General features: G+C 38.1%; 1 protein-coding gene across 15 annotated transcripts in view; it reads left to right on the top strand.

Moving 5' to 3' along the window:
• STAG1 (stromal antigen 1) overlaps nt 1-27,134 on the top strand; it is a 182,312-nt gene that overhangs the window by 111,360 nt on the left and 43,818 nt on the right. For all 15 annotated transcript variants that reach the window (XR_005862323.2, XR_005862321.2, XR_005862322.2 and 12 more), the window contains 11 exons: nt 1,685-1,792; nt 4,009-4,123; nt 7,509-7,626; nt 8,730-8,833; nt 11,436-11,528; nt 11,649-11,738; nt 11,908-12,111; nt 13,941-14,011; nt 18,457-18,544; nt 20,025-20,105; nt 26,503-26,595. Coding sequence is in view for 12 of the 15 variants with exons in the window: in XM_025153521.3 (XP_025009289.1) it covers nt 1,685-1,792; nt 4,009-4,123; nt 7,509-7,626; nt 8,730-8,833; nt 11,436-11,528; nt 11,649-11,738; nt 11,908-12,111; nt 13,941-14,011; nt 18,457-18,544; nt 20,025-20,105; nt 26,503-26,595 (1,165 nt within the window). In the remaining 3 variants the exon portion in view is untranslated. The remainder of the gene's footprint in view (nt 1-1,684; nt 1,793-4,008; nt 4,124-7,508; nt 7,627-8,729; nt 8,834-11,435; nt 11,529-11,648; nt 11,739-11,907; nt 12,112-13,940; nt 14,012-18,456; nt 18,545-20,024; nt 20,106-26,502; nt 26,596-27,134) is intronic.

The raw sequence follows: 27,134 nt of genomic DNA, 5'->3' as shown, positions 1-27,134 counted from the left end.
GTGCACTTAGGAGCAGAAGGATATGGGTCACATCAAATGACCCAGGATAGTATTCTGGCAGGTAGGAGGTCTGAAAAGATGTTATGAACAATTGTGATGGGGAATGACCACTTAAAAATCATTGTTTAAAAAAAAAAAAAGAAAAAGAAAAACAAAACCAACCAAATGAGGCATATAGAGTCCTGTCATGGAAATGTTTCTGATGAATGCTGACTAAACAGCGAGATAAGTAATACTATTCTTAAATGCAGCATCAGTGATATCGTTGATATAATATGCTTACAATTCCATTACCTATAACATTTTTCAAGAATACTGTTGAAAAGTGAAAATTTTCCTGTATTTCATAAAAGCACACACTCAAAATCTGTCTTAAGTTCAGAACTTGCAGAAGCTTGCGCTTGCAGCCCGCAAGGCCAGCTGTGCTCTGGGCTGCATTTTTTGATGGGGTATGGCCAGCAGGGAGAGGGAGGTGACTGTCCCCCTCTACTCAGCTCTTGTGAGGCCCCATCTGAAGTACTGAGTCCAGGCCTGGGGCCCCCAGCGCAAGGACATGGAGCTCTTGGAGCAGGTCCAGAGGAGGGCCACTAAGATGATCAGAGGGCTGCAGCACCTCTCCTATGAGGAATGGTTGAGGGAACTGGGTTTGTTTAGCTTGGAGAAGAGAAGGCTCCAGGGAGACCTCATTGCACTCTTCCAGTGCTTGAATGGAGCGTATGAACAGGAGGGGAACGGCTGTTTGTGAGAGTGGGTAAGTGATAGGACAAAGGGGAATGGTTTTAAACTGAGACAGGGGAGGTTTAGGTTAGATATTAGGAGGAAGATTTTTCACCCAGAGAGTGGTGACGCACTGAACAGGTTGCCCAAGGAGGCTGTGGATGCCCCATCCCTGGAGGCATTCAAGGCCAGGCTGGATGTGGCTCTGGGCAGCCTGGTCTGGCAGTTGGCGACCCTGCACAATGAGATTATCATTGTGGTCCTTTTCAACCCAGGCCATTCTATGAGTCTACAAAGTTCCAGCTATGTTGTTACACCTGAGAAGAGTAAAAGTTGACTTGTTACTGTCAATAAATAATTACAGAAAATAAACTTTTCATCATCTTTGATCCAGCACAGCATGGTATGATCAGATTCCTTTCCTTGATATTAATAATGAGTGTATATAGTCAGCACAGTAACTGTTGTAAGAGTGATGGACATTTTATTTTATCAGCATTATTGTGTTTCTAAACCCACATCACGATTCAGTCCTAAAGTGATTATATGTTGATTTTGTTGGTACATGCACAGTGCTGGTTGTGTCCCCCACTCTGTGATCTGTGATTTAGTTTTCTGCTGCCTTTGTCCAGGGAATTTCTGCAACTTTTCCTATACTGGTGGCAGTTTTACCACCTAGCCTGGCCTGGCCCTCTCAGCGGGAATTGGGAATAAGTGTTTGGTATCTTGCAGCATTACTATATATGCTGATACAACTGAGAGGAGCATCAGACAGATTTTCAGTCTTACAAGGCCTTTAAATGTTTCTGTATTTGAAATCAAACCAAAGATCTTTGAAGTCAGTTCCTCTGCCTAGAATCTTGTACAAAGGAAACAGTCTTGTAACTGTCCTAAGTAAGTTATGGGAAGTGAGAGGATTAAAACTAAACATCTGTTTCAGTTCAGTGTTGCTTTCTGCCTGTTTCAGTGGAAGTGAAGAAGCTCTGTCAAATGAAGACTGTGAGAATGTTTATCACTTGGTGTATTCAGCACACCGGCCTGTTGCAGTAGCAGCTGGAGAATTCCTTCATAAAAAGTAAGTTATCCATTAACCTGGAAGAAACCCAGATTGAGAAGTGCTCCCTGGTAGTGGCAACGTCAAAAGGAAAACAAGCAGTTGGCCAAAATACACCAATATTAGCAAGTTAGGTGTTTAGTTTGAAGCGCATACTTACACTCTTGTTTAAAATAAAAACCTAAAAACTTGAGGAAACTGGATTTACCTTTATCTTGCTTTAACATCCAGGTAACCATACTAACTCCTCACAGCCTAAATGTAAAATGCTATGTGTATCTCTCTATATTAAAAGTTATTTTAAATCGTGCAGTTCTTAATAGATTACTGTCATGATAGTACAGGATCTGTCCAGCCCCAGCCCTGACAATCCATCTGATATGCAGTCATCATTTGTACAAAATTTTAAACCAGTTTATCTCAAAATCATGAACATGAAAGGTTTCTTCATTCTGTATGAATGACTAATAAAACTGTTTCTAAACTCGCTGACATCCCCTAAAAACATGTTACACCTTTATTCCATCTTTCCTATAACCACTGTGCCAAAGGAAATGAGCTAGTGATTCCATGTAGTGAATCATACTGTACTGGTGACTGTGAACAGGACATTGCCACATCATAGTCATTAACCTTCTAATGTTAGTGTTTGCACTCAAGTCTTTCAGCAATTATTTTCTTTTTCCCTATATTCTTTAATTATACTTATAGAGTATTTCTACCAAAGTCCAGCTTTTGTAGTTTTTCTTGCTGTGGCAGAAGTTGAATTTAAAAATATCTGTTTCCCTTTGCTAGTGTTCTTTTAATTCACAGTGGTTTATTTGTGATTTAGAAACCCACATTGTAAGTGTGAGCTCCTGTTTGTGGATTACTGGAATTCCATCTCTGAAGAGACATTTGTTTCAGGGAATGAATTTACAAAATTCAATTACATTTAATGTTCTGCATAATGTTCTACAAGAAAATGGTTACTGTTTCTTGTATTGCTTTGTTTTTAAAACTACATACTGTGATTCCTTTATAAACTAATATGTGAAAAATAATTCTGAAAAATGCCTAGAATGACTTCAAATGACTTTGTCTGAAGACATATCTGTGTGTTAGTGCCAAGACAAAACTTCATCCTGACTTTTCTTTACAATGAGATAGTATGCTGTGTCCTACAGATATGTCTCAAAGGAAATAGCCTTGAGGAAAAAATGTCTTATTTCTCTTGGTTTCCTCTAACAGCTAAGAGCTGGTGTTCAATGTTAAATGAGTTGGAGTCTCTACTTGAAGCATTTGGGATGGGATTTAGCTTGATTAATGTTATGCATTTTAATACTACTTTCTGAGTGTAAGCTAGTCAATAGTTTCTTCCTGTGTAGTTAGCAAATGAAAGCAAATAATGCAGAAGATCACTGAGTTGGCCTTGAGGTGAATGTTTAAGATATTTCAGCACCTGCTGAGATGCTTGTCTCTTACCTGTTAGAGATGAGTAGGGAGAAAAAGTGTAATGACTTCAACTAAAATACAGAGTTGTTGTGCAACTCCTTCTCTTTTGAATTAATTCTAGTAGCAAAATCAGGGTATTTTTTCACATTTAGAATATGCTTTGTGGATGCAGCTTTACTGTAAGAGCAAAGAGCAGTTTTCAAACTTCACAAAGTACAACGATCATTGTAACTGAAACATTGGCATAGCTGAGATCCCTGTAAGCTATGAGATGTGAGTGTTGAGAGTACTTTGGAGCTCACTGCAGAATGTATAATGTATATTTTAAAAAGAACAAAGTGCTTGTCTGTTAGCTTGCTGTATCATTTATGCTGTACTAATACTTGAGGTTTGTCAAGTTTGTTTATACCACATCCTAGTCAGCATAGCAGTGAAGATACAAGATTAGTTCTTAAGGCACTGGTGGAGTAGCTACCAACGCTGTAAGATTTGATAGCTTAAAAATGAGAAATCATGTAAATTATGCAAACGTACAAAGCTGTGCAAAATTCTTTGATATAAATGTGTTCTAGAGAGCTTTTTCCTGTATGAAATTTCTCCAGCCCTAAGAACTTGAAGACTTGGAAGACAAATTCAACTCTTTAGCCAGGTTGTGCCCTCTTTCTGTTGAAAAAATGTAACTTGACATGCCTTCACTGTGTTTTATGAACAAATCTGCTATATCAAGAATGAATGTTCGTCGTGTTGTGGAATAAATGAGATTTGTTTTGATAAACACGTTAGCTCCTTTTGCTTATTTTTAGACTGTTCAGCAGACATGATCCCCAAGCTGAAGAGGCTCTAGCAAAGAGGAGAGGACGAAATAGTCCAAATGGAAACCTCATTAGAATGTTGGTTCTCTTCTTTCTTGAAAGTGAGGTAAAAGAATATATTTTTAATATTTACGCATTCAGTAGAACCTGGAATATAAGTAGTGACATATCAACATATATTAATTAGTTGTTTTCTAATAATTTCTGAAATACCGTATGCCCTTTATGCTGTCCCCCATCTCACTGTCAGTCAAGCAATTCAATCCAAAATCTTTTCCGTGTTTTATTATGCTCTTGCATGTCTCCAAAGTACTCAGTACTGCACAGCTAGCAATACAGTCGCTTCCAGGTTTCGTTGCTACATAGAGATGTGACTTGTTTGGTTGGGATTGTTTCAGATAACCCACTCAAGTTTATACTTCTAGAGTTTACTCTTTGTGAAGTGAAATTATTTAAACCAGAAAGGAACAAAATTTATAATCAGAATTATAGAGTAATTTGGAACAGAAAAGATCTGAGAGACAACTTATGTCAAAGTGGAGACAGTTACGAGGTGGGGTGAGGTTGCTCAGGGGTTTCTGCAGCTGTATCTTGAGAACAGCCGAGGGTGGACTGCATTCAGGATTGGATTGTGCCCATAATCTGTAGAGGTCAAATATATGCAAAATGTTATGCTAAAAGTGCTAACAGTAATTTAGGTGAGGAATAGCAGTTGAATGGAAGAAAACTTGAAAAGATGAACTGATAGGTACAGAATACTCTGAAGATACTGTGGGAGAAAGGTTTAAAGATGATACATTTGATTCAGTAATTAGTAGATGGCAAAGGAAGACTGAAAGAAAGGAATGACAAATGTTTCTCAACAGAATTGACATTTTGTATAAAAAGCAGAAGGAAGGGTATGTGATTCAAATCAAGTTATGTGAATTGTTGTTAGGGTTTGAACAAGAGACTTGATTGTGAGGATGAAAAGAAACAATCAGATGCTGAAAGAAAGATAATATTTAGGTATAATGTTAATGTTAACATTGTTTAGAAACACCTTAGAAGCCAGCAGGACTGGATGAAACATTGCTACCTGTGTGGACCTCCAGTTTGCTATCTAAATGTATTCTACAGCTGAATCTTACAGCTTCTTCAAAAAGTAGACTGTGATAGATCATTCTGTTTTCTAGCGAAAATCCTAAACTGATTGTGGAGAAATGAGGTTTTGCTAGCTGATGTAATCACTTGGTGAAAGTCATTCGGTGAGATGGTCATATAGCCACAGGCATCAGACAAGCCCTTGGCTACTAAGTGATGAGAAAGGCAGCACATCCAACAAGATTACTTGTCAGAGGAGGAGGAATGTTTGCTCTGCAGATACAATATAAGCAAATGGGCCTATTTGCCTGCTTCCTTTGGACAAATATGTTCTTTCAGACTTTGGTGTCAGGGTTGCTGTTCATACCTGTCCTGTTCCTTGCTAGAAGCTGTATCTGTTGATAGAGCAGCTGTGCTGAATTATCACACTCAGTGTTCTTCATGCCTTAAATCTGAGTTTGTGTGGTGGGGAGTTACCTAGAATTATCTTCTCCGTTCTTCTGAGGAGAGAAGAAACCCACCTTCCTTCCCAAAGTCATGATCAGCAGAGTGCTTTCCCACATAAGCCGTATGCTGTTCTCTGAGACCACTTAGGTCTCAGGGTTAGCTTTTGCTGTTGCTATTTTTGAGAAAGTTGTTACCAACAAATTAGAATATTCTGACTCCAATTTTAGTAAACAGTTAGCAATCTGAAAGTTTCCACCAGCACAGAATGAGAAGATTTAATAACTGTAGTCTGAGAGGGTGAGAAGGCAGTAAAGGTAATGCTGCAAGAAACATCAGAAGGCTCTGTGACATACAGAAAAGTACAAAGATGTACTGGCACCATCTTCTATGTTCTCCAGTTTAGCAGTCATTCCCATGTCTGGCAAACGAATCGGCTTTGCATGTTATGCTTGTTACTTTTTGATGATGGTTAGAGATTGAGTTATACATCAGTAGAAGTCCGTGGATCATTTGCTCAGTTAAGAATAGTTGTGGCCATTCACACAGAGCCATTTTTTGCAATTAAAAATAATTTGACATTAATTCTGTACCCCCTGAGTTCGTTAGGATTTCCACTGCAAATATCAAGTATCTTATTTTGGATTTACCATATTCCTAAAATTGCAATTGTTCTGTCTCGGTTATCAATGTATTGGTTGAACTGTGTTGTTAAACCAGCCTTGTTCAGCAAGACCAAGTGCTGGGTCCTGCACTTTGGCCACAACCCCATGCACTGCAGCAGGCTTGGGGCAGATTGGCTTGAAGACTGTGTGGAAGAAATAACCTGGGGCTGTTTGTCACTGCTCAGCTAGACGTGAGCCAGCAGTGTGCACAGGTGGCCAAGGACACCAATGGCGTTCTAGCTTGTATAAGAAATATTACAGCCAGCAAGCCCAGAGAGTTGATTGTCCCCTGTACTCAACACTGCTGAGGCCACACCTTGAGTACTGTGTTGTGTTTTGAGCCCCTCACTGCAAGAAAGACATTGAGGCTCTGGGCAATGGAGCTGTGAGGAGTCAGTCTGGTGAAGAGGAGGTTCAGGGGAGACCTTATCACTCCCTAAAACTCCCTGAAAGGAGGTTGTGGTGAGTTGGAAGTTGGCCTCTTCTCCCACGTAATTAGCAATAGGACTAGAGGGAATGGCCTCTAGTCCATTTGCGCCAGAGAAGATTCAGGTTGAACGTTAGGAAATACTTCTCTGAGAGAGCAGTCGGGCTGGAACAGGCTGCCCAGGGAGGTGGTGGAGTCTCTATCCCTGGACATGTTCAGGAGACCTTTAGATGTGGTGGTAAGGGACATGGTTTACTGGGGAAATATTGGTGGTAGGTGGATGGTTGGACTAGATGATCTCGGAGGTCTTTTCCAACCTTGGTGATTTCATTCTGTGATTGTGTTTTCCTTTTTCAGCAATTAGTTGTAATATGAACACCACTGCACACATTTTCATTTTGTTATTGTTTGTCCCATTCATTCTAATACTGGATGTTATACTAAAGTGAAAAATATTTCCATATCCATGTTCTGCACTGAAAAATAAATGCCTGTTCAGAAAGAATGTATTATAGCCTTCTCCTGGTATCATGTCTCACCATCTCTTCTTATAACACAGTAGGAATGTGAAAAAATGGAAATTTGTCTTCTAAATCAGAATTTGGAGATTTTTCACAAAGAAGGTACTTTACTGAAAGACAAGCTCCATTTGTTTTTTATCCATTTTCCAATAAAGCATATCCCCATTGTCATACAGTTGTATCATTCAGATGAAAGAAAGCCTTCCAGAGTGAGTTTAAAACTGAATTTTCTTTCCCACTAATTTAAGAATACATGCCCGTGGACACTGTCCATGTCATAATGATTGTGACAGCTGAGAAACAACTGCTTGTACCTGAACACTGTACTGACCAGTGCTTTTGATTTTGTAGTTGCATGAACATGCAGCCTATTTGGTGGACAGTTTGTGGGAGAGCTCTCAAGAACTGTTGAAAGACTGGGAATGCATGACAGAATTGCTCTTGGAGGAGCCAGTTCAAGGAGAAGAAGGTATTTGTTTAGCCTTTCTACTGTACTGATATTGCACATTATTGTTCGTTATGACTTAAAAAGGTGTTTCACTGTGGCAGATAGAAGTGCTTATGTTGTGATTTGTTTAGAAAGCATATTTAAGAAAGTACAACTTAGATTTTAGTTTAATCCATTTTTAATGCACTCTGCTTCAAAAGAAGTAGTTTTATATCGCATTTTTCATCTCATGAAGTCTGCTGTAGTGTTGTTTAACATTAAAGGCTAAGATTCTTGTCTGAACATGCAAATGACTAGTGTATACATGAACATTTTAGTAAATTAAGTAACTAACAGTTTTGAGTAAACAAAAACTTCAGGTGATATTAAATATGGGGCTTTCGCAGACAATTTTAAACCCTCTTGAATTCTTAAAAGAAAAAAAATTGAGGGATTTTTTTCACAATTAATTGTGTATCCCCTTTGTCAGTTAGCCAGGGAGATTGGTGGCAAAGATTTCCTAATGTCATTAAAGATCTTTATGTTTCAGGAGTCTTCTCCAGACACCTTCACAGCAGTTAGGTTGTCAGAAATAACAGTGCACTCTTACTGCTTCCTTGTGTGGTGTGCTAGTCATTTCTGTGTTTCAGCATCTTGCCTTTTGGTATTCCCCTGTTACACTTGTGTACCTTCTATGTGTATGCTGATTTCCTTAGGAAAAGAGCTGGCACACTGGTTCATTTAGGTTTCTGTATAGCCTAGTGGGGTTTGGACCTTGAGATGTGATTGGAAGTACTTAATACTTCATGATGGTGAGAGTATTTTATAAGAAATGACAGTGAACAGTCAGTCCCTCTCTGTCCTCCATGCCACTCAGTATTTTGTAGATCTTTGTTCTACTCCTATTCATTCATCATTTTTCCAGACTGCCTTTCTCTAGACTTAACTTCAATTCTGGCATACTCAATTTGAGGTAACTGAGAGAGCGAGCAAGCAAGCCTTGGTTTTATAAACTGAGCAAAAGGATATTGTCTCTTTTGTTGTCTATTCCCTGTGTTTTACAACTGCATTCCCAGGTTTGTCTTCTTGAAGATTTCTTTCCGACATCATCAAAGCTGATCTTTGTTGTTCTTTTTTCTCCATAGCCATGTCTGACCGTCAGGAGAGTGCTCTGATTGAGCTGATGGTGTGTACAATCAGACAAGCTGCTGAAGCACACCCTCCAGTTGGCAGAGGCACTGGCAAAAGAGTAAGTAGGACTCTAATGGGTAGCTCAGAACTACTTGTGTTAATATATTAACACAAAATACTTTTCTATAAAACCATATTTTGACACTTAAAAATGAATTTTTTATAATCAGTTTTTTGTATGCACATTTTTGAAGGAAAGTAATAGATGTCAGCAACCTGGTGTAGTGGGAGATGTCCCTGCCAATAGCAGGGGATTGGAATTAAATGATCTTAAAGATCCCTTCCAACCAGAACCACTATATGATTTTTATATTCTGTTTTTGGAAATGTCTTTTTTTTTTTTTTTTTTTTTGAGTTTTCTTTCAATGAATAGAGCTGACTGCTCTGAGCAGGAGGAGTGGGGCTGGGACTCTGCAAGGTTCCTTCAAGCCTGAGTACTTCTGGGATTTTATATATCCATCCACTTGGATCTTTTTCGTTGGGTGCCCTTAAATTTTTGAAATATAAAATAATGTTTATATTGCCATCTAGATACCTTTGTTATTTATTATACAAGGACTGTGTGGGGCTCTCCATCAGTTGAGTTCCATTCCTAAGGCTAGTTATGCTCTTTTAAGCATTTCAGCATAAGTCACAAGGTTGGGGCAATGAACAGGCTTTCATTTCCATTCTCCATAAGTACAGTTTCGGCTTCTAAAACATATTTGTCTGGTTTTCTTAGACCTACTCTTAGGTTAGACTGTAATGAAATAAAACCATGTGAACATTTGGTACTTCTGTTAGGTTTTCTTCTGAATAGTTATAACTAATAAATAAAAACACAGACTTATTTTAGATGAAATCTAGAGACACACTAATCACACCTTATGGCAAAACTAAAGACAGTTACTTAGCTCCTTATTTGTTATGTACTAAAAGTAGGTTAGTTTCATGTCCTAAAGCAGCATCCCAGGAGAATTTCCAGGAAGCCATCAATTTAAACATGTTTTTTGTACCTTGCTTTATAAAGAATATTCTAAGAAATTTCTGATTTATTAAAACATTTCAGAGATGAGGGGGCAGTCTACAAAAGCACTTACTGAAATGTACATGTGTATTGAAACATCTGCTGCCTTACCAAAAGCATTAAGCCATTCCAGTAGACAAATAATCTTTAAATTTAAGGACATTTTCACATCTGTATTCTCTATTTCTAGCAGTAAATAATGGTACTGTAAGCTGTCTGTAATTTTTCTCTCTCAGATCTACATTTCAGTTGACTTAAATTCAGCAAAATTAGTCTTAGATTTTCACTGTCTGTAGTTATACAAAGGTAAAAAATAAGCTTCACTTTCTAAACGATGATCGAAATAGTGTGAAGATCATCCCTAGGGATCCAGCTTAATTAATAGCACCTCTGAATAGCAGTATTTGGTCATCAGATTATGACTGGGTTGTTATAAGGTGAAGTCTGAGTAGATAGCTGCATTTGCATTGCCCTCTGATGAGCTAGCAGCTTTTGCTGACGTGGGTGGTGCTGCTCTGTGAGTTGGTAGAGGAGCTGCAGTTGCTGGCATGTACGTCCATCTATCTGCTATGTACTGTGGAAGTGGTTTCTTACCCTGGTGACAAATCTTTAGGTGCTCCCCTTCATTTCCATGGCTGTTTTGGATGCTTACCCAATAGGTTGCCTGTCATCTAAGCATGTTTTGTTTCCAGCTGTTCCTTCTTGCTTAGAGTGAGGTGCAGGTATGACATTTAGCTTTTCCTACTTTTCAGTTAGAACATGAGTTTTGAGGTGATAACTGCAAGTTTCTTTTGACTTGTCAGCAGAGGTTTGTTGTGTTCTCATGATCTCATTAGCATATTTTCTGAACGGAAATGGGATTTTTAATCATGCACTCACACTCTTGTGAAATAGTTTTCGCTTTGTCTTCGGCTTGTAACCCTTATTGTGCAGTTTAGCAACTTGGATAAATGTAAGTCTTTAGATAATGTAAATATTTTATTACATGTTTTCAAAAGTATTCTTCATGACCAATCTCCTTTTCTGAAGCCAAGAGGCCAGCTCTGAGCTTTTAAGAAGCTATGTTGATTATCTGTATGTTCATTGTTTTAAGTAGTTTTTGCAATCATAGTATTCATAGCCTCAAAGTAAATGTCACTGAAATTTGTAAACGAATTCTGTGAGCTTGAATGCGTGTTCTCACTGAGAATCACATTCCAGTTTAGAGATGAGGCCGTTAATCTGCTAATGAAAATCACTGTTACAGTGTGGTTTGATTTTGCTTTTCTGAATTATAATTCAGTTCGCCCTGAGGTCTTTCATTAGCATGTTATTTGATGTGTGAAAGCTAGGGCTCAATTTATGTGGAAACAGTAACAAAACTTCCAGTGCCTTGGGTTATATTTAAAGTTCAATCCTAAAACATGTTGATGTGTAACAACAGTGTGAGGCTGGATGATATGATATTTTCCTTTTCAATTATGGCTTCTTAGGACGTGTGATCCTCCCATTTAATCACTCCTCAGTCTAAATGTTTTTCAATGTCTTTCCCTCCTCTTTTGATTATTAAAAATGCACTTGCATGAGTTTTTCTTGGAAATATCAACTTCGGAGAAATTAATGAATGCTATATGCAGATATTGTATTTACTGTAGTTATCTTTGATTGCTTGCAGGTCTTGACAGCAAAAGAAAGAAAAACACAGATAGACGACAGAAATAAATTGACTGAACATTTCATTATTGCACTTCCTATGTTGCTATCAAAGGTATATTTTTCTACCAAAAAAATTGCTCACTGGTATTTACAACTGACTTTAAACTTTCCTTCTGTGGTTTAGATGTTTATTTTTACTTCACTGTTTTGTTTTGTTTCAATGATGTTCTAGTATTCCGCTGATGCAGAGAAGGTTGCAAATCTCCTGCAAATCCCTCAGTATTTTGATCTGGAAATCTATAGCACTGGCAGAATGGAAAAGGTATAGTACATTGGACAGTAATGCTGGCTCCTTTAAAGCATCTCATCACTGTTGTACTGTGCCTTCATCTGGCTATTAGTAATATAACCTGTTGTATGATGTGACTTTTTTTTTTTTTGAGATTTATTGTTTGACAAGGTAAGAGCTGAACTTCTTTTCTAATCTACAGCATCTGGATGCCTTACTGAAGCAAATTAAGTTTGTTGTGGAAAAGCATGTGGAATCGGATGTTCTCGAAGCCTGCAGCAAAACCTACAGCATACTCTGTAGTGAAGAATATACAATCCAGAACAGAGTTGATATAGCACACAGCCAACTTATTGATGAATTTGTGGATCGATTTAACCATTCTGTAGAGGATCTGCTGCAGGAGGTTTGTTTCCTTAAAATGAATTTAGCTAGACTACCTAAAACGCACTATGATAGACTGCAGAAAAACATTATTACCAAGTCATGAAATTATCCATGTGAAGAGGTAATGCAGCAGCAACTCTATCATAATTATTCAGAGCCCTTTCTCCATGTAGAAAATCCCCTAGACTAGCGTTAAATCTGATGCTGTAAAACAAAGGCCATGGGACAGTCCCGCCTCTGAAAATTCAGTGTATTATTTAAACAGTTCACACGTGAAATGAATTTGCTGAAAGCTGAGGAAAAAATGCAAAGAAAAGTGCATTTACATTAGTGCTTGGGATAATTCCAGTAGTCCCAGATGGATACGCTGACTGTAGAATGAAAATTGGATCATGTCTTGAATGGGAGAGGGTTTAGTCAAACATTTATTATGGCGTATTGAAACAGCTCTGGAAAGAAAGAAAGAAAGATACAGAACTGAAACCTGGAGATGTCTGGGATTTACTTACAAGATATGCACAAGACAGAATGCATTGAATAAGGATGTAAATCTGGTTTGTTTTTTCTTGCTTTACATAAATTTAGCTTTGTGTAGCACCACTTAATTTGTTCCAATTCTCCTGATTTTTAAAAGTAACTTAGGGTCTGCATAGATCTTTTTCTACACTTCATAAAGTCATGCATCGTGGTAGATGCACTTACTTGTGATGTACTTTTATAGGAAGTTAAGCTACAGTCTCTGACTTAGAACTGTGTATTAAATAAATTAAACTTTTTTCTGTCTTTAAGTAATATGGCACATGCATACTGACTGGTCATTTAAGAGTAAATAAAAGCAGTAAATTCTTATTTGCAGAGTAAATAGAAATAAAAATATATGTATGACACTGAGAAAGATGTGAAGACAAAAATGAGAGTAATCAAAAGGGAAAGAAACTCTGGCCTTTGTGATATTCTCTACTGAATGATTCGTTGCAGAATAATTGATTTTAGTTAAGTGTATTTCCTAATTTCCAAGAGATTTTTTATTTACAAATTTGTATGCTTGTAATCAAGCAAGTATAACATTGTTTTATGGCTTCCCACTAGGTTGATAATGAAAAACATTGACTGGCACTTGCATCTAAAATCAGGGAGATGATTTAATTGTTGGCCTATAGCTGGAAAGCAATTGATTGATCAAAACAAAATGGAGAAGAATAGCTCTAAGTGGATTTAGTCTTTCAGACAATTGCTGGAAAAACTAAGTTTCAGAATTACCTTAATTCCACTTGATTTTCAATTTAATATTGGAATAATGGTATTTTAAAATGTCCACCTTAAACACAAATAACAGAAGACAAAACCTTCCATCCAGTGCTGAATGTATGTCATTCTGTACAACGTGGTTGTCATGCAATACGGCGTCTAACAGTGAACAGCAATGAAGGATAAGAAAACAAAGGAATTTTCCCACTGTTTTGAAATAGTTGCTGTTGACATCTGCAGATAAACATTTGTCTGTGTTCTTCTGGCACATTCTTTAGCTTGTGGTTAAACTGCAGTTCAGTCCTTTCTGTAAAGTAAGATAAAACTAAGAGTTTTATCTTGGAAATGGTTTCTACTACTGGAAGATACTTGCTTGAATATAAACGTTGTAATACTGCTGCATATTTTTGGATGATCTTGCTTATTTCCTAATGCTATGTCGTAGTTATTTAAGTATTACAATGAAATCTAGATAAAATTCCTTGTAAAATTTGGACCGTATTTTTTGGTCAACATAAAACCTAAAAGTTCCTTCCCCTTCAGTAATGTTCTCTCAGTTGGCTTGCTGAACTATGTTCATGGATTTTCTGTCATTTTCAGGGAGAAGAAGCCGATGATGATGACATATACAATGTGCTATCCACATTGAAGAGATTAACCTCTTTTCACAAGTATGTGTCTTTTCCCTTGAAAATTTATGGTCACTGAAACAAGTATCAGTTGAGATCTGGTGCTAAGAAATGAGAACACTTATGGTCTAAAATAAGAAACAAAGTTTGATGAATGACTGGTGGCACTTCTCGGTGCCATCCAAACTACTCTTCAGATTCATTGCTGTTATTGGTTAGTTAACGACTACTTTTAATTTGCAAATGGCATAGCCTCCTTTGCATTAAATGAGTGTTTTACTGCAAAAGTCATACTCTCCTGCATGACTTAGGAAGGTTTAACTACCTGAGATGCACAGAAACTCCTTCACTAAGTGCAGGGTGTACCAGAGTGCTGGAACCAGCCAGCATCTTCCCAGGGTTCTGCTGCTCTCAGTTAGGCATATTGGCACCCTAATGACTTGTAGAGCAACCTGGAAAAATTGACTTCAGTTGTCTGGATTTTGCTGTGTAGCACAAAGACCTAATCTTCCCCTTATACCAGCTGTAGGAAGTAATTGCTTCTGGTCAGCATGTAGGAAAGCTTCATATGCAGATGTGTGAGAGCCAGAAGTGATACAGTGTTAGAGAGGATCTTGCTTCTGCCACCTCTTTTACACTAGTGTATTTGGATTTGCAGTTTTGGTTCTCTTTCCTTTCTGTGCTTAGTGTTCACCTGTCCTGAATCCTGTATTGGATCACTGCATGAGATGATTCAGAAATATCTGCTCTGTTTCCATTCAACAGGAGTCCTACAGAGATCGTAAAATCATTACTAATTTCTGTACTGCAGCAGGCTGATGTGCAAATTAGGTTTTCGGTCTCCCTGGTAACGCAGTGGAGCCACTTCTGTCATCCCTGAGAGGACTGGTGAAAGCTGTAGTTCACACTGGAGAAAACGACACAAATCTTAAGCTTTTTGCCAAAGCTTCAGTTATGAGGCTAAGATCTTTAATTCAAAACTTGCATTGAGTGTTCTCATCTTGATGGCTCTTGCCTGATACCGTCATTATCCATCATCAGCTAGGAGCCAAAGACAATGGAAGAAATTATACGCTAACAACTGATACCTTTCAGGTCTTATAAAGCTGCACTGACAAAGCAAAACATTTGCTGAGAAACAAGTCCCACTCTTCTTCCAGTGAGAGGAATTGTACCTTCTTTTGTTTCCTTCATCATTGCTGCTTCTTCATATTCTAGGAGAAAGAAACCCAGCAAGTGGGGAAAAGCCATGACAGGGATTATCAGAAAAGCCTTCCAAAAAGCTTCTGTACTGAGATTTCCCAAGTCTGAGCTAATCCTCTTTCTGAAAGGTTGTGCATTTTCATGTGGGAATGAATTAGCTTAAAAAGCTTTGAAGATCAGGGGAGATGTTCTGTAGATCATACTTGCTACCCAATTTTCTTCCACTTAAACTAATATAAATCAAGTTTGTTAATGAAGCTAGTCACAGTACTAGAAATTGTCTATCTCTGCATCCTGGAACAGTGGAACATGCAATGGGAGGTGGATGTTTTGGAAAGGCCAGAAAGCTACTTGACGAAAGGCTTGCAGCACACTTTTTAATTGATAGCTTTCCATCAAGCAAGGATATCAGTATTTCAGTACAAATAAAATTCATCATTACAATGTTTCCTTTCAAGTTTTCAAAATGGAATAATAAATTTTTGAGGATTTCTGAATAGGACAGCTAGGGTAAATATCTAAGTCTCTTTTCTTTGCCAGGGTCTCACTGATGTTCATAGCATTTATTTCTGTGCTTTTATATAAGGACACAATCTTCCCATTCCAACTCAGGCTTAATTCAGCTGAGCTTTCACGCTTCATATATGAGTGCTGTAGCAATTTTTATATCAGCATTTGTTATTTAATTGCTGCCGGTAATTCCACGCAAGACACATGGAACTGAGACATCAGCTCCATTCCTCTGAATGTGCTCTTTTCACGCTGTCCTGTGCATAGAACATTGTTTCACATTTAGAAATGAGGATTGTTGGAATCGCTACCCAGTAGTCCTCAAATATAATACAGAATTTGATTCCTTCCTGCTCCATGCTGACTTCACACAATATGCCAGGCAATGACTACAGTAACTTTACAGTAGTTGAACTATATGTCATATCAGATTCCTTCAGACTATATTATTCAGAAGTTTATTATCTCTAGAAAAAGAAGACATGATGATAAATGAAACCTCAGTAGAGAATTAAGGTTGCATCTTGCAGAGCTGTTTGTAACCCAAGGTATTGCTTCTTTTACTTTGTGCTGCTCTGAAAAGAGAGAAGGTCTGAGGGTGGACAGATCACCTTATCTAACAGGAATTTCTGTAGGCTGTTTCTTTCCACACTTTCAGAAACGCTATGGAAATGATTCTTTCACTTCATCTGACTCCTTTCTAGTAGAAATACGCCCCAGTAGACAGTGCTACCATAGAGATGAAAAGAAACCTCCTTTGATGGGGTGTTGGGCCTTGCTTTCTGTACTCCACGAAGACAATGAAATGACAAAGGTCAAGAAAATGCTGTGTCATATGACTTGTCATTCTTGGAGCCTCTGTGTTGCACGGTCTGAACCTCTGCGAAGGATGGAGTTGTGTCCACAGTATCTTCTTCGCTATAGTTTTGATTTCTGAATAGTTCAAAACAGAGAAAAATGAACTAGAATATGCCTGAATTTAGCTTGGAAGCTTTTCTTCAAGGAAGTTTGCAGTGATAATCTCTATTAGCTGTATTTTTCAGCTTTGGAAGCTGGAAAGCTCCTCCAGAGGACTGTTGTAAGGCCAGGCTCTGAGCTAAAAGCTAAGGTGCCCCCAGGGCAGTGAGGGCTACCTGCTGCCACCGGTCCCTGACATGAAGGGCTCTGCAATAGAAAAGCAGACATGACACCAGTTTTTCTTTCATATTCTCTGTAGAATAATCTATTCAGATACCTGCCTCTGGAGACCAAGGAGATTTTACTGTTTTAATTACAATATTGTAATTAAGGAGGTACAGCTCCGCCTTACTAGCAGCCTCGTGATTTGCTGAAGCAGAATCTTTGTGCTTAGTATCAGTAGTAAGAGGCAGTTCCCTGACAGTCTGTAATTTGTCTATAAAACGTTTTGTTTCCTTACTTCCAAGACACTCCAGAATTTGCTTTGTTTTAGATTTTCCTATTGTTTTCCTTCTACTCGCGGATCTTAAATAGAAATTAAGATGCCCCTTGGCTTAATAGCATAACTCTAGAGTGCGTACTTCACTTATTCTCAGTTGAAGGACATTAAGTGTTAAGATTGCCGTGAAACTTTTATCAGAGAGGTTTTCCATGTTGTGGGACCAACACAGTCCAGACTGGGAAGGGATTTCATACTTGGGTTCTCAGCAGATCATGAAGCTACTGGTTCGGCGTCTGTTCATCTCAGAACCAGAGAAATATTCTTTCTCACTGAGCAGGGTAGTTAATTATTTAAACAAAGTCAGGCAGCTTCAAGACAGGGCAGAAGCAGAAGATAGGAAAAGTGAGCATATCTTACTGACCAAAGTACTGGGATAAAAGGGAGCCAGATGGATGAGGCTGCTTTATCTAATTTAGACTGGACAGATCAATCAGAGCATCCCCTCTTCAAGGTGAGTATTTTAATTACCTGGTCATCTTTTTATTATATTGAGGGGACTTGCTCTTTTATAAACACTTTATAGACAGTTTCAAATTTTCTCAGTTTCTCTCTACTGCAAAACCTAAATCTGTTGTGAAAAATAATTCTTCAGGTTACTGTATGTTTCTTTTAGTATTTCTCCATTTTTTACTACCAGCCTACAACATCAGCTTTTGAGGTGTGTAAGACTAAAACTTCTGCTGCTAATCTCATCTGTATTTCTCTTCCCAGCAAATCAGGTTGGTACAGCTGAAACATGAAATGCTGAATGGAAGAAATGGTTAACGTGACCTCAGTCTTGATTACATGTTTATTGCTCTTAGTTTGGATATTTCAGGGTGTTCAATATTTAGTGATAATGTACGGTTATTTGCCAAATGATAAAGCAGAAGGTTATGTAACTGTTGAGCAATTAGTCATGCAGTATAACTGCAATTTGGCCACAGTTTCTGCTGCAGTGCCAGGGAAGTGCCTTCTGAAATTCTGTCAATGTGTAGAACACAACAGGAAATATGACTTACAGGGCAATGCTGAGAAGGAGCTTGTAGCTACACTTAAGTAACATGTAAAGCTGCATGGTATGCATCAAGTTTATCTCCTACCGACAAAAATCCAATGTGGCAGACATTTTCCTCTATCATCTAAAAGCCTAACTTCTGGTTTTAACATGGTGTGAACTAATTGTGCAGCTGGCTTGTCAGCATGCTGTGTTGTCTCTGTTTTGCAAAAATACCAAGCTGCCTACTGAACTGCCAGGTCAGACTATATTCCTGCTGCAATATGGAGTTTTGAGGAACACAACTAATCTCTTTCTCTTTATTATGTCTTGTTCTAGTGCTCATGATCTCACAAAATGGGATCTGTTCAGTAACTGCTACAGATTACTAAGAACTGGAATTGAACATGGAGCTATGCCAGAACAGGTACTGTTAGCAACACGTGCATTGCATTGTTTGGGGACTCAGTGTTTACCGGAGTTTCATAATGGAGATAGTCAAGAAATTAATGCATTAGGCATCAGTTAATTAGGAAAACCATGGAACCTTGAATGAAGTTATTCTTGCAGCTAAACATTTTTCAGGAGGAGGAAAATCTGATCTTGTTTCCTTTTTACTCAGTGTGATTTTGAGCTACATGTTTCACCTTTCTCATTTTAAAGCAAGGAGTAACTCATATCCCTGGCTGTGACAAGTGCTGCACAAATCATGATTTTTACACAGGAACCCATAGTTTGTAAACCTTGGCTGTGATTCAAATTATTGTAATTATTGTGCATTGAAGGCAAGATGAGTGCCTATAAAAACCAGAAAAACACGTAGCAAGGATGCTGGCCAACCAGTGAGGTTCTTTCAGTAGATATGATTTGGGCCTCTGTTTTCTTAGCGTTCTTAATAAAGGGACCACTGAGCACAGAGACATTTCGGGTTCTCTCAGAATGCTATTTCAGCTTAAACTGCGGACTGCCTACTGTAGTATTTAAGCTATATTCTCATTTCTGTTGGAAGTCAGCTGTTAATTGGAAGAAAAATCATGCAATTCTTATCTATTTTTAGAAGCCTTTTTTAGAAAGAAAGTGTTGGGAGGTCTGAGGCTTTGCTCACAGCCAAGTTTGGTCAAAGTAGATGGAGCCATAGTAGAGACTGACTTCCGTAGCCCAACTCATTGCCACATCCCAGATTACTTCTCTGAGGTGTTAGGAAAAAGATTCTGAAACCTTAACTCTCCTTAGTATTTCTTTCCACAGACCACAAGTTTGCTGAACAGGAATAGTTTGGCACCTTTAGTAATATCCTTCAGAAAAGTAATTTGTGAAGCAGCTAAGAGGTGTTACAAACTTGATTTACTGCACACAGAACCACAAACCATTGGAAGCACCTTCATGCTGAAAAGGTTTTGGAAATTTTAGCACCTGTTATAGAACTGAAATTTTAAGAGGCCATTGATGCTTTTGTGGGTATCACAAACACTTGTCCTGTGTTGTCCATGATGAAATGTTTACTTTCTCCTCTTTTTTTTTTTTTTTTTAATTGGACTACGTGTTCTAGACAGCATTAGTCATGCAGTAAGATTTAGAGGTATTTAAACCAATATTTTCAAACTGGGGTGTGTGGGCATTGCGTTGTACTTCTGTTGTGCTGTGATTACACCCATTACTGTGCTCTAATGCACGATTTTCTTTTCTGCTTTGTTTCCCAGCTAACCACAGTAAATTTTCCATTCATAACAGGCTAGTTTCTTATTGCACTAAGCTGAATAAGGAAAGCGATGTCCACAAAAACAGAAAATACTTCCTAAGAGCTGCTCTTTTTTTTTTTGTCCCCAAAATATGTTATACATTTTACATACACTTTACAGTTTGTTATTTCCAGCATGCTTAGATTCTTTGTGTTGCCTGTGTTACAGATAGTTGTTCAGGCACTGCAGTGTTCGCACTACTCTATTCTCTGGCAGCTGGTGAAAATCACTGAAGGTTCCCCTTCCAAAGTAAGTAGACACTTGATCACACAAATTTTGCTGTAACAGAACTTACCTTAACAGGCATTAGACCTGATTCTCTGCAACTCCACGCAGTATACAGTCATTTTATAACACTGTGAAGCTGATAGAAAATGTTTGCATTTTGACTTGCTTAGTATTTTAAGATGTATTTAGTATCATACGTATGTCTGAATAAACTATATGAACAGCAGAAGCTTGTCTTTACCAGGACTTGATACTAGTTGACTGAACGTATTTAATTTGAATGTAACATCTAGTATGAACAGATAGGTAAAGTTAACAATGCTTATCTAATAATTGCAAGCAGTACTAGTGGTTTGTACATCACATATAGCTTAATATTTATGTACGTTTACCTTGTTTACCCCTTTAGGTACATCTTCATGTTGCTAAATAAAGGGTTACTAGCAGTGACAGTTACTAATAAAAAGCAAATGCATACAAGTGTAATGCAGTAAGGACAACATTACATGTAATTTGATCATTATATTTAGTATTTTTAGAACCTTTCCATAGCAATTTCTCAATTAGAGGCCACTGTCTGATCTTTTAGGACATTTCCAGAAGTAACACACCAAATTAAAGTATGAAATCTATAGTAATAAGTGTAATTTCCTGCCCACAGCAGAAACAAGTTAAAGAGAAATCCACAAACCTGATGTTGTTGGAGCATTTTTTTTTCTGTTTTTTTCTATCAAACTTTTAATTTTCATTTGTTGACAGTGAAAATAAATCCAGATGCAGTATATCTGTCCATTAAGTCATTATGAGATCATTTTGCCCGTGGCTATTTGCCATGATTTAGGCTTATGAGTTAGCAGGCATTAAAGGGAATCACTTTGAAAGTAAGATGTACAGGAAGACAAAGACTTTAATAGAAAACACATTAGAATGAGGGATGGTGTATTTCATTAGCATTTTTTAATTATCTAGGTTCTTAAAGGTGTATTTCTGACACAGGATTTTAATATGCAGGCCCATTCAGCTTTCTAGTCATACTTTGCTATATAGCTGTAATAATCTAAGGACACATAAAGGTGATGGTTTGTAGGCTGAGGTGGTATCTTTAGTAGACCAGTGATAATAGCTGTAAAAATTAGATAGGATTTTGGGCATGTAAGCCCTTCAAGTTTGAAATAACAGAAAATCACAGTACAAAGTGAGAACATTCTCATGGTTTCTATACAGATACAGATTGTGTAAGTTGTCTCTAAAGGAAAATAGGAGGGTCATTGATACCTATAGGAGCGTGGGAGCAAGGGAAGGAGAGGTGATAGGACAGTTATCAGGAGGGAAGTAGGAGCTGAATAGTGGTAAGGGAAGAGAAGATAGGTGAGACATGAGAAGGCTAGTGGGGAGAAATTGTTGCAAACATGAGAAATTCATAGTAGACTGTAAAACTAATTTGTCTGAGCCCTTCTTTGTTTTGTACCCAGCAGTTTTATGAATTTTTATTGCCAGGCTCATGTTTAGGAGACTCTTTTAAGATTTCCCTTGAGCATTCAGACTGAGAGATCAAAGGTAGAGATTGATGAAAGGTAGATAAATGTTCATCCATGGCTAGCTGAATCATTTGTGTGAAATCATACTCACAAATAGTAGTTAGTCTGCTGCTCTTTCAAAGTGAGTTGTTTGAGCACAGCTCAAAACTGAGAATGATTTTGTTAATAATTTTGATCTGGGGTCAGCCTGTACATGGATGGGGGGCTTTGAGCAACCTGGTCTAGTGGGAGGTGTCCCTGCCTGTCGCAGGGGAATTGGAACTAGATGATCTCTAAGGTCCCTTCCAACCCAAACCATTCTTTGATTCTGTGACAACCAGGGAGATACAACTGGGAACAGAATCTTTTGTAGGATGAAGTTGTTACGTATCTGATATTCAGATGGTTCTTCCAGACATACAGCCTCTCTTCCAAAAGAAATGTCCTGTTTTGATTACTGTGGTCGGCATTGTGCCTAAGCCTAGAACACAGTCATTGCCTTCTGAGGAACGTTCTGTGTTGCAGCTGCTGGGCATGTCTTGGATTCTGGCTGGCTACGTGAGGCGAGGTGTGCTAGTCTGTAGGCTTTGTACGTGTGGCAGGGAAAACCTTGTGATCTAAATCACATGGCTCCTGTTGGACAGGAGGGTGCTCCAGCTTCATGTGTGTCCATGCCACTTGCTGCAGTCTGTTAATTCACATGCCATGCAAAGTGTCTGCAAAGTCATATATATGTATTGGAGGTGTGGGTCCTTTGTGTTGAGAGTCCCTCAGCTGAGTGCAGGCTGCTTGAGGCTGCTGGCAGGAAGGGTGCACAACCAGGCCTAGGCAGCGATCACAGCGATAGGTGCCACTGTGTTCCACACCAAGGTGATTCCATCATCACAGTGTTTCATGGTTCTGTTATACCTATTTTCAAAGTGACTTTTCACAAAGTTTCTTGGTAATCTCCTGCTTACTGTTTAATGTGGTGGTTTTAAGCAGACTCCACTGCTAGCTTTCCTCCCAGCATTATCATTTTTTTTAGACAAACACTCCCCCAGAACAGTTCATATTGGCTGTTCTGTTCACATGCATGGCTGCACTCATGTTCTCATCATATCAGCTGTTGTTTGTCCAGACCATGTTACCAGGAGGACTCTCTGTTGGTCCCCTCACGCTGTGCAATACTGTTTGCACACTACAGTTTTAATCACCGTGCTTACAAAAGCAATACCAGTGGTAAATGTTTTCAAGACATTTGAATGGAATAGTTATAATTACTGGTTACTTAAACTAATAAGCAAGTCCAGATTTTCAGCCAAATACAATTCCTCCAATTAACTTGAAGACTTAATAGAGGTGAGGCAGTTATTTTGAAACACTTTTTTTTCAAAATGGCCTTGGAGATTGGTTAGGAGGGGAAGGAATGGGATTGTTTTAGTGTCTAAAATCTTACAGAAAACACTGATGAGTATAAAAGGAAGGTTTCAGTGGGTGAGGATGACAAGCATAAGGCTTGAAGCGTCCTCAGCCCACTGCTCTAATCACTGGACTTGCTCTTGTAGAGCTCAGAGGAGGCTGAGGCCATGACTGGGGGCTTTTGCTAAGCAAAGCAGTGCTCTTTGTGGTAGGCAGCACAGTACAGAGGGGAAGAGATTTATACTGTGTTGTTTGCGGGAACAGTCTGTGATGTCCTAGAGAAAAACTATTCTTCACATGAAAAGGGCCTTAAGGTGGTTTCAAAGGAAAATCAGTTGAAAATGTCAGTTGAAATCCTGGGAAACAAGTGTTGGGAAGTATTAGGTTATATTGCTGTTTTTTCCATCTAGTTTTCTGCACATATTCAACAAACCAGGTGCCTGGGACCATTGAATTATGCACTGTACATGTATGTAGTGAAAAGGAAATATCTGCAGAAGAATAGAATCCAAAGCCTTAGAACAGTTTAAAAAAAAAAAAAAAAAAACACAAAAAACCAAGAATAGAATAGAACAAGCATTCATAGGCAAGTCAAAGGTGAAACAGTTCTGAATGAGCTGCAGCCAGATCAGCCAAATGCAGAGCTATTACTAAGTGATTAGTAGGCAGATGAATTAGTAGAGAGGATTTTAAAAGAATTTAAGGAAGAATGCAGTGGCTCGGAGGCTTTCCATATTACTGTGGACACAATGAAAGAAAGCCCAAAATGCTGAAGTGTCATGAGGTGCAATAGGTTGGGTTGTGTTCTGCAGAGGAGCTGAATGCTAACGTGGTGAAGTTGGTCAGAGTTGGGTTTGAAAGAAGTGAGTTAATACTCCACAGAAGTAGTTTAGAGGAAAGACAATTGGAAAATAAGAATAAAAACAATAACTAGCAAAACTGCAGCATTTCTCACTGACTTCAATGGTGGGAAAAAACCTTCTATTTCAAGCTAGAAAATAACTGAAGAATTTAGATAAGTCTTGCAAACAGTTGTTCAGTTGCAGTTGGTGGCAAAATCAGTTCAAGTCCTCATTCTTAGTGGCTCATTCTCGTTCCATGTACTAATTACATTTTAAGATGTTAGTTGTATAATTCAAGAGTGAGTTATTTTCATCATGGGTCTCTTCAGTAATCCAGTTAACAGTGTGACTTCATGATTTTAGCCTAGCAACCAAAAGGACAGTACATATTTTATGCCAGCTTTTCTGCTGAAGCCAGCATCTCTTGTAATCACACCTCAAGAACCTTGGCTGTGTGCCTTAGAATGGTAAAAGACTTGAAAGTATAATTGTTTTCTTCCATACCATTTTCTGTTTAAAAAACAAACAAACAAACAAAAAACCACATTATCACTCTACAGCAGTCTGGGGATTTCTCTAATTTTAGAAAATTCCATATGGCTTTGTTGCACTGTTCAGTGAGGCTTTCCTTTGATGTCTGTACTTTTCAAGTTGAATGTTGCACTATCAAGAGAGGATAATGAATACTGTATGCTAGGTGCTACTCAGACTTCGACAGAAAGAAAAATGGGAGACATTCAATTTCTCAATTTTTGTATGGGATTTTTTGTAGGTTTCAGTTTCTCTTTTCAATCATTAGCATTTAAATAGGGGGTATTATGTTAGAAAGTAGTTGCTATAGATAGAAATGAAAGTGATTGCAATACCTATATTTAAAAGTGTATACCAGATGATCGTGTCACAGCAAACTGATAAGCCTGCCATCAGTGCTAGGTAAGCTCTTAGGATGGCTGATGAAAAACAGTCAGTACAAGGCTGAACAAATATGGCCAACAAAAAAGACCAGAAGGATCAAATAAACTTGAGAAAGTTGTATTTTTGACTGATGAAGACACTATTTTGAAATACCAATTTCTGTAAGATATTAATATCACATTGCATTGCAGCTGAGTGTGTGTATTTAATGTAATTCATATTTAGTAGCTAAGAAGTGGTTAATATATTTGATAAAAATTGAAATTGGGAAATCGTGCCAATGTAATAGCTTCAGAGGCAGCCAAATAGAAGGCATGCCTGGGAACAAGAAGGCTGATCACTAGAGATTTGTCACTTATAAGGTACCTCTGGTCTCTTCTAGGTCATGTAATCATAGTCTAATGCAGTTGCAGAAAGAGATCTTTGCCTATGTTAAGAGAGAAAAATGATCAGTAGTAAAAAGGTGATGTAGCTTAGAGATCTTTAGAGTCTAGATCAGAAAACCACTCTTACTCTTTTGAAAATCAAGAGGTTCAGAGATCTAGGAACCTGTGGGCTGCTTAGGTGCATTTGCATACCCACCTTCTGTTGTGAATTCAGTACAGAAAGAACATATGGACCACAGAAAGGCTTTTCAGTAAACAAGGAATAATGAGATCTTATGATAGGATGCAATAAAAGAAGCTAAAACTAGAAATGAGAAATGACATGGACTGAAGAGACAGCAAAATCAAAAATCAGAATTTTTGGCAGGTAAAATGTTGATTATACAACTACATGGAATCTTTAGATTTTGTTTGGATGTTCTGTAGGACATGTCTTCTATCTGAAAGCAGATACAAGTGGATAACATGCAGAAAATGTCAGCAGTAGTGACAGGCCAGCAGTTTCAGTGAGAATTAATGGCTGTAATTTAGATCCCTTCTTTACACAAAATCTCAGGTGAAAACAGGGAGGTAAAAGATCTTTGAAACAGCTGCAGATGCATGTCAGAAATGCTGCCAGACAGGTGGCAGACAGGGCAGGGGCTTTGCTGGTATCACTGAGCAATGCAGAGTAGAAGAATCTGTGAGTCGATGCTGACAAAGCTGATCCTCTTTGGCAAAACTTGAGGATAACATAAGTCTTAGTGGTTTGTGGTTCCTGTTTCCCTCTCTGTGTTGAATTTGCCCCTAATGTGAACAGAGTAATTATTTAAATAGGTGCTAAGTTATGTATATTTTCATATTTATTTTTTCTACCCACAAATCCTCTGTTCTCTATATCAACAAACCTCCTTCCTTCCTTCTTCCCCATGTCATTAAATTTCTGCCATGTGCCTTCACGTTTCCCATGTCTGCAGGCAGTTAGGATAACGTTTTTGTTGAATTGGAGATTGCTCATTGATGTTTTTTGTTCCTGTTGATTTATCTGCATACAAAATGATTTTTAAACCACCAGGTGGGCTGAGCTCGATGTATTGATCTTTTTCTTCTAAAGCATTTATAATTTACATCCAATATAAAATACAGATAATTGTAACCCGGAGATGTATTGTTTTATTATTAGTATTTATTGCAGGGAAACCTTGTACCATTCATCTGAAGACTAATGACTTGTTTTACTCAGCATACGTTTACACGACCTCTCTTTGTTTCACTAGCTCATAGGGTTGAGTGTGTGAAATTGTCACCATCTTCTTATGCTTTTTTCTTAGCAACCTTTTATTAATATTTACATATCCCTTTTGAATATTTGTTCTAGGAGGACTTGCTGGTATTGAGAAAAACTGTGAAATCCTTTCTGGCTGTCTGCCAGCAGTGTCTATCAAATGTCAACACCCCAGTTAAAGAACAGGTAAAGGAGGTGTCTGTCACATGCTCTTACTGAAGTGTGAATGTTAAAAACTGTAGTAAAACTCAAGATGACGTTGCACCAAACTCAGAAGGCACACCTGATTTTCCTTTAAGTAAAACTGACCCAACACTCAATAAAAAGAACTATTAAAATCACCTTCAAAGCACAGCTAATATCAAATTCATTTTGGATATAACAGTAGATGCTTAGGCCCACGTTCAGCTGTTTTAACTGTAGGTGTCTGACTGAATCACTTAAAATTAAAGTCCATTCCTTTTCTTAACTAGTGTATTAACAGATGTGAACAGGCACTTTTAGAGGATGATTCAGACCTCAGATTGGCTGAATCTGTGTATATTTCTGGACTTTTTTTTTTTTCCCTTGCATTGAGTATTGGAATCTGGAGCAGCTGCCGTCCTACACAAGTCAAATGCCTGATGTTAGATTGGGGAAAAAAGTGTAAGCTTAAATATTTAATTATTTTGTCATCTTAATCATTCCATGAAATGTAGCAGTAAATGCTAATTATTGTGTCTCTG

Source organism: Gallus gallus, chromosome 9, assembly GCF_016699485.2.
Source record: "Gallus gallus isolate bGalGal1 chromosome 9, bGalGal1.mat.broiler.GRCg7b, whole genome shotgun sequence".
NCBI lineage: Eukaryota > Metazoa > Chordata > Aves > Galliformes > Phasianidae > Gallus > Gallus gallus.
This window is presented reverse-complemented; position numbering and strand designations above follow the sequence as displayed.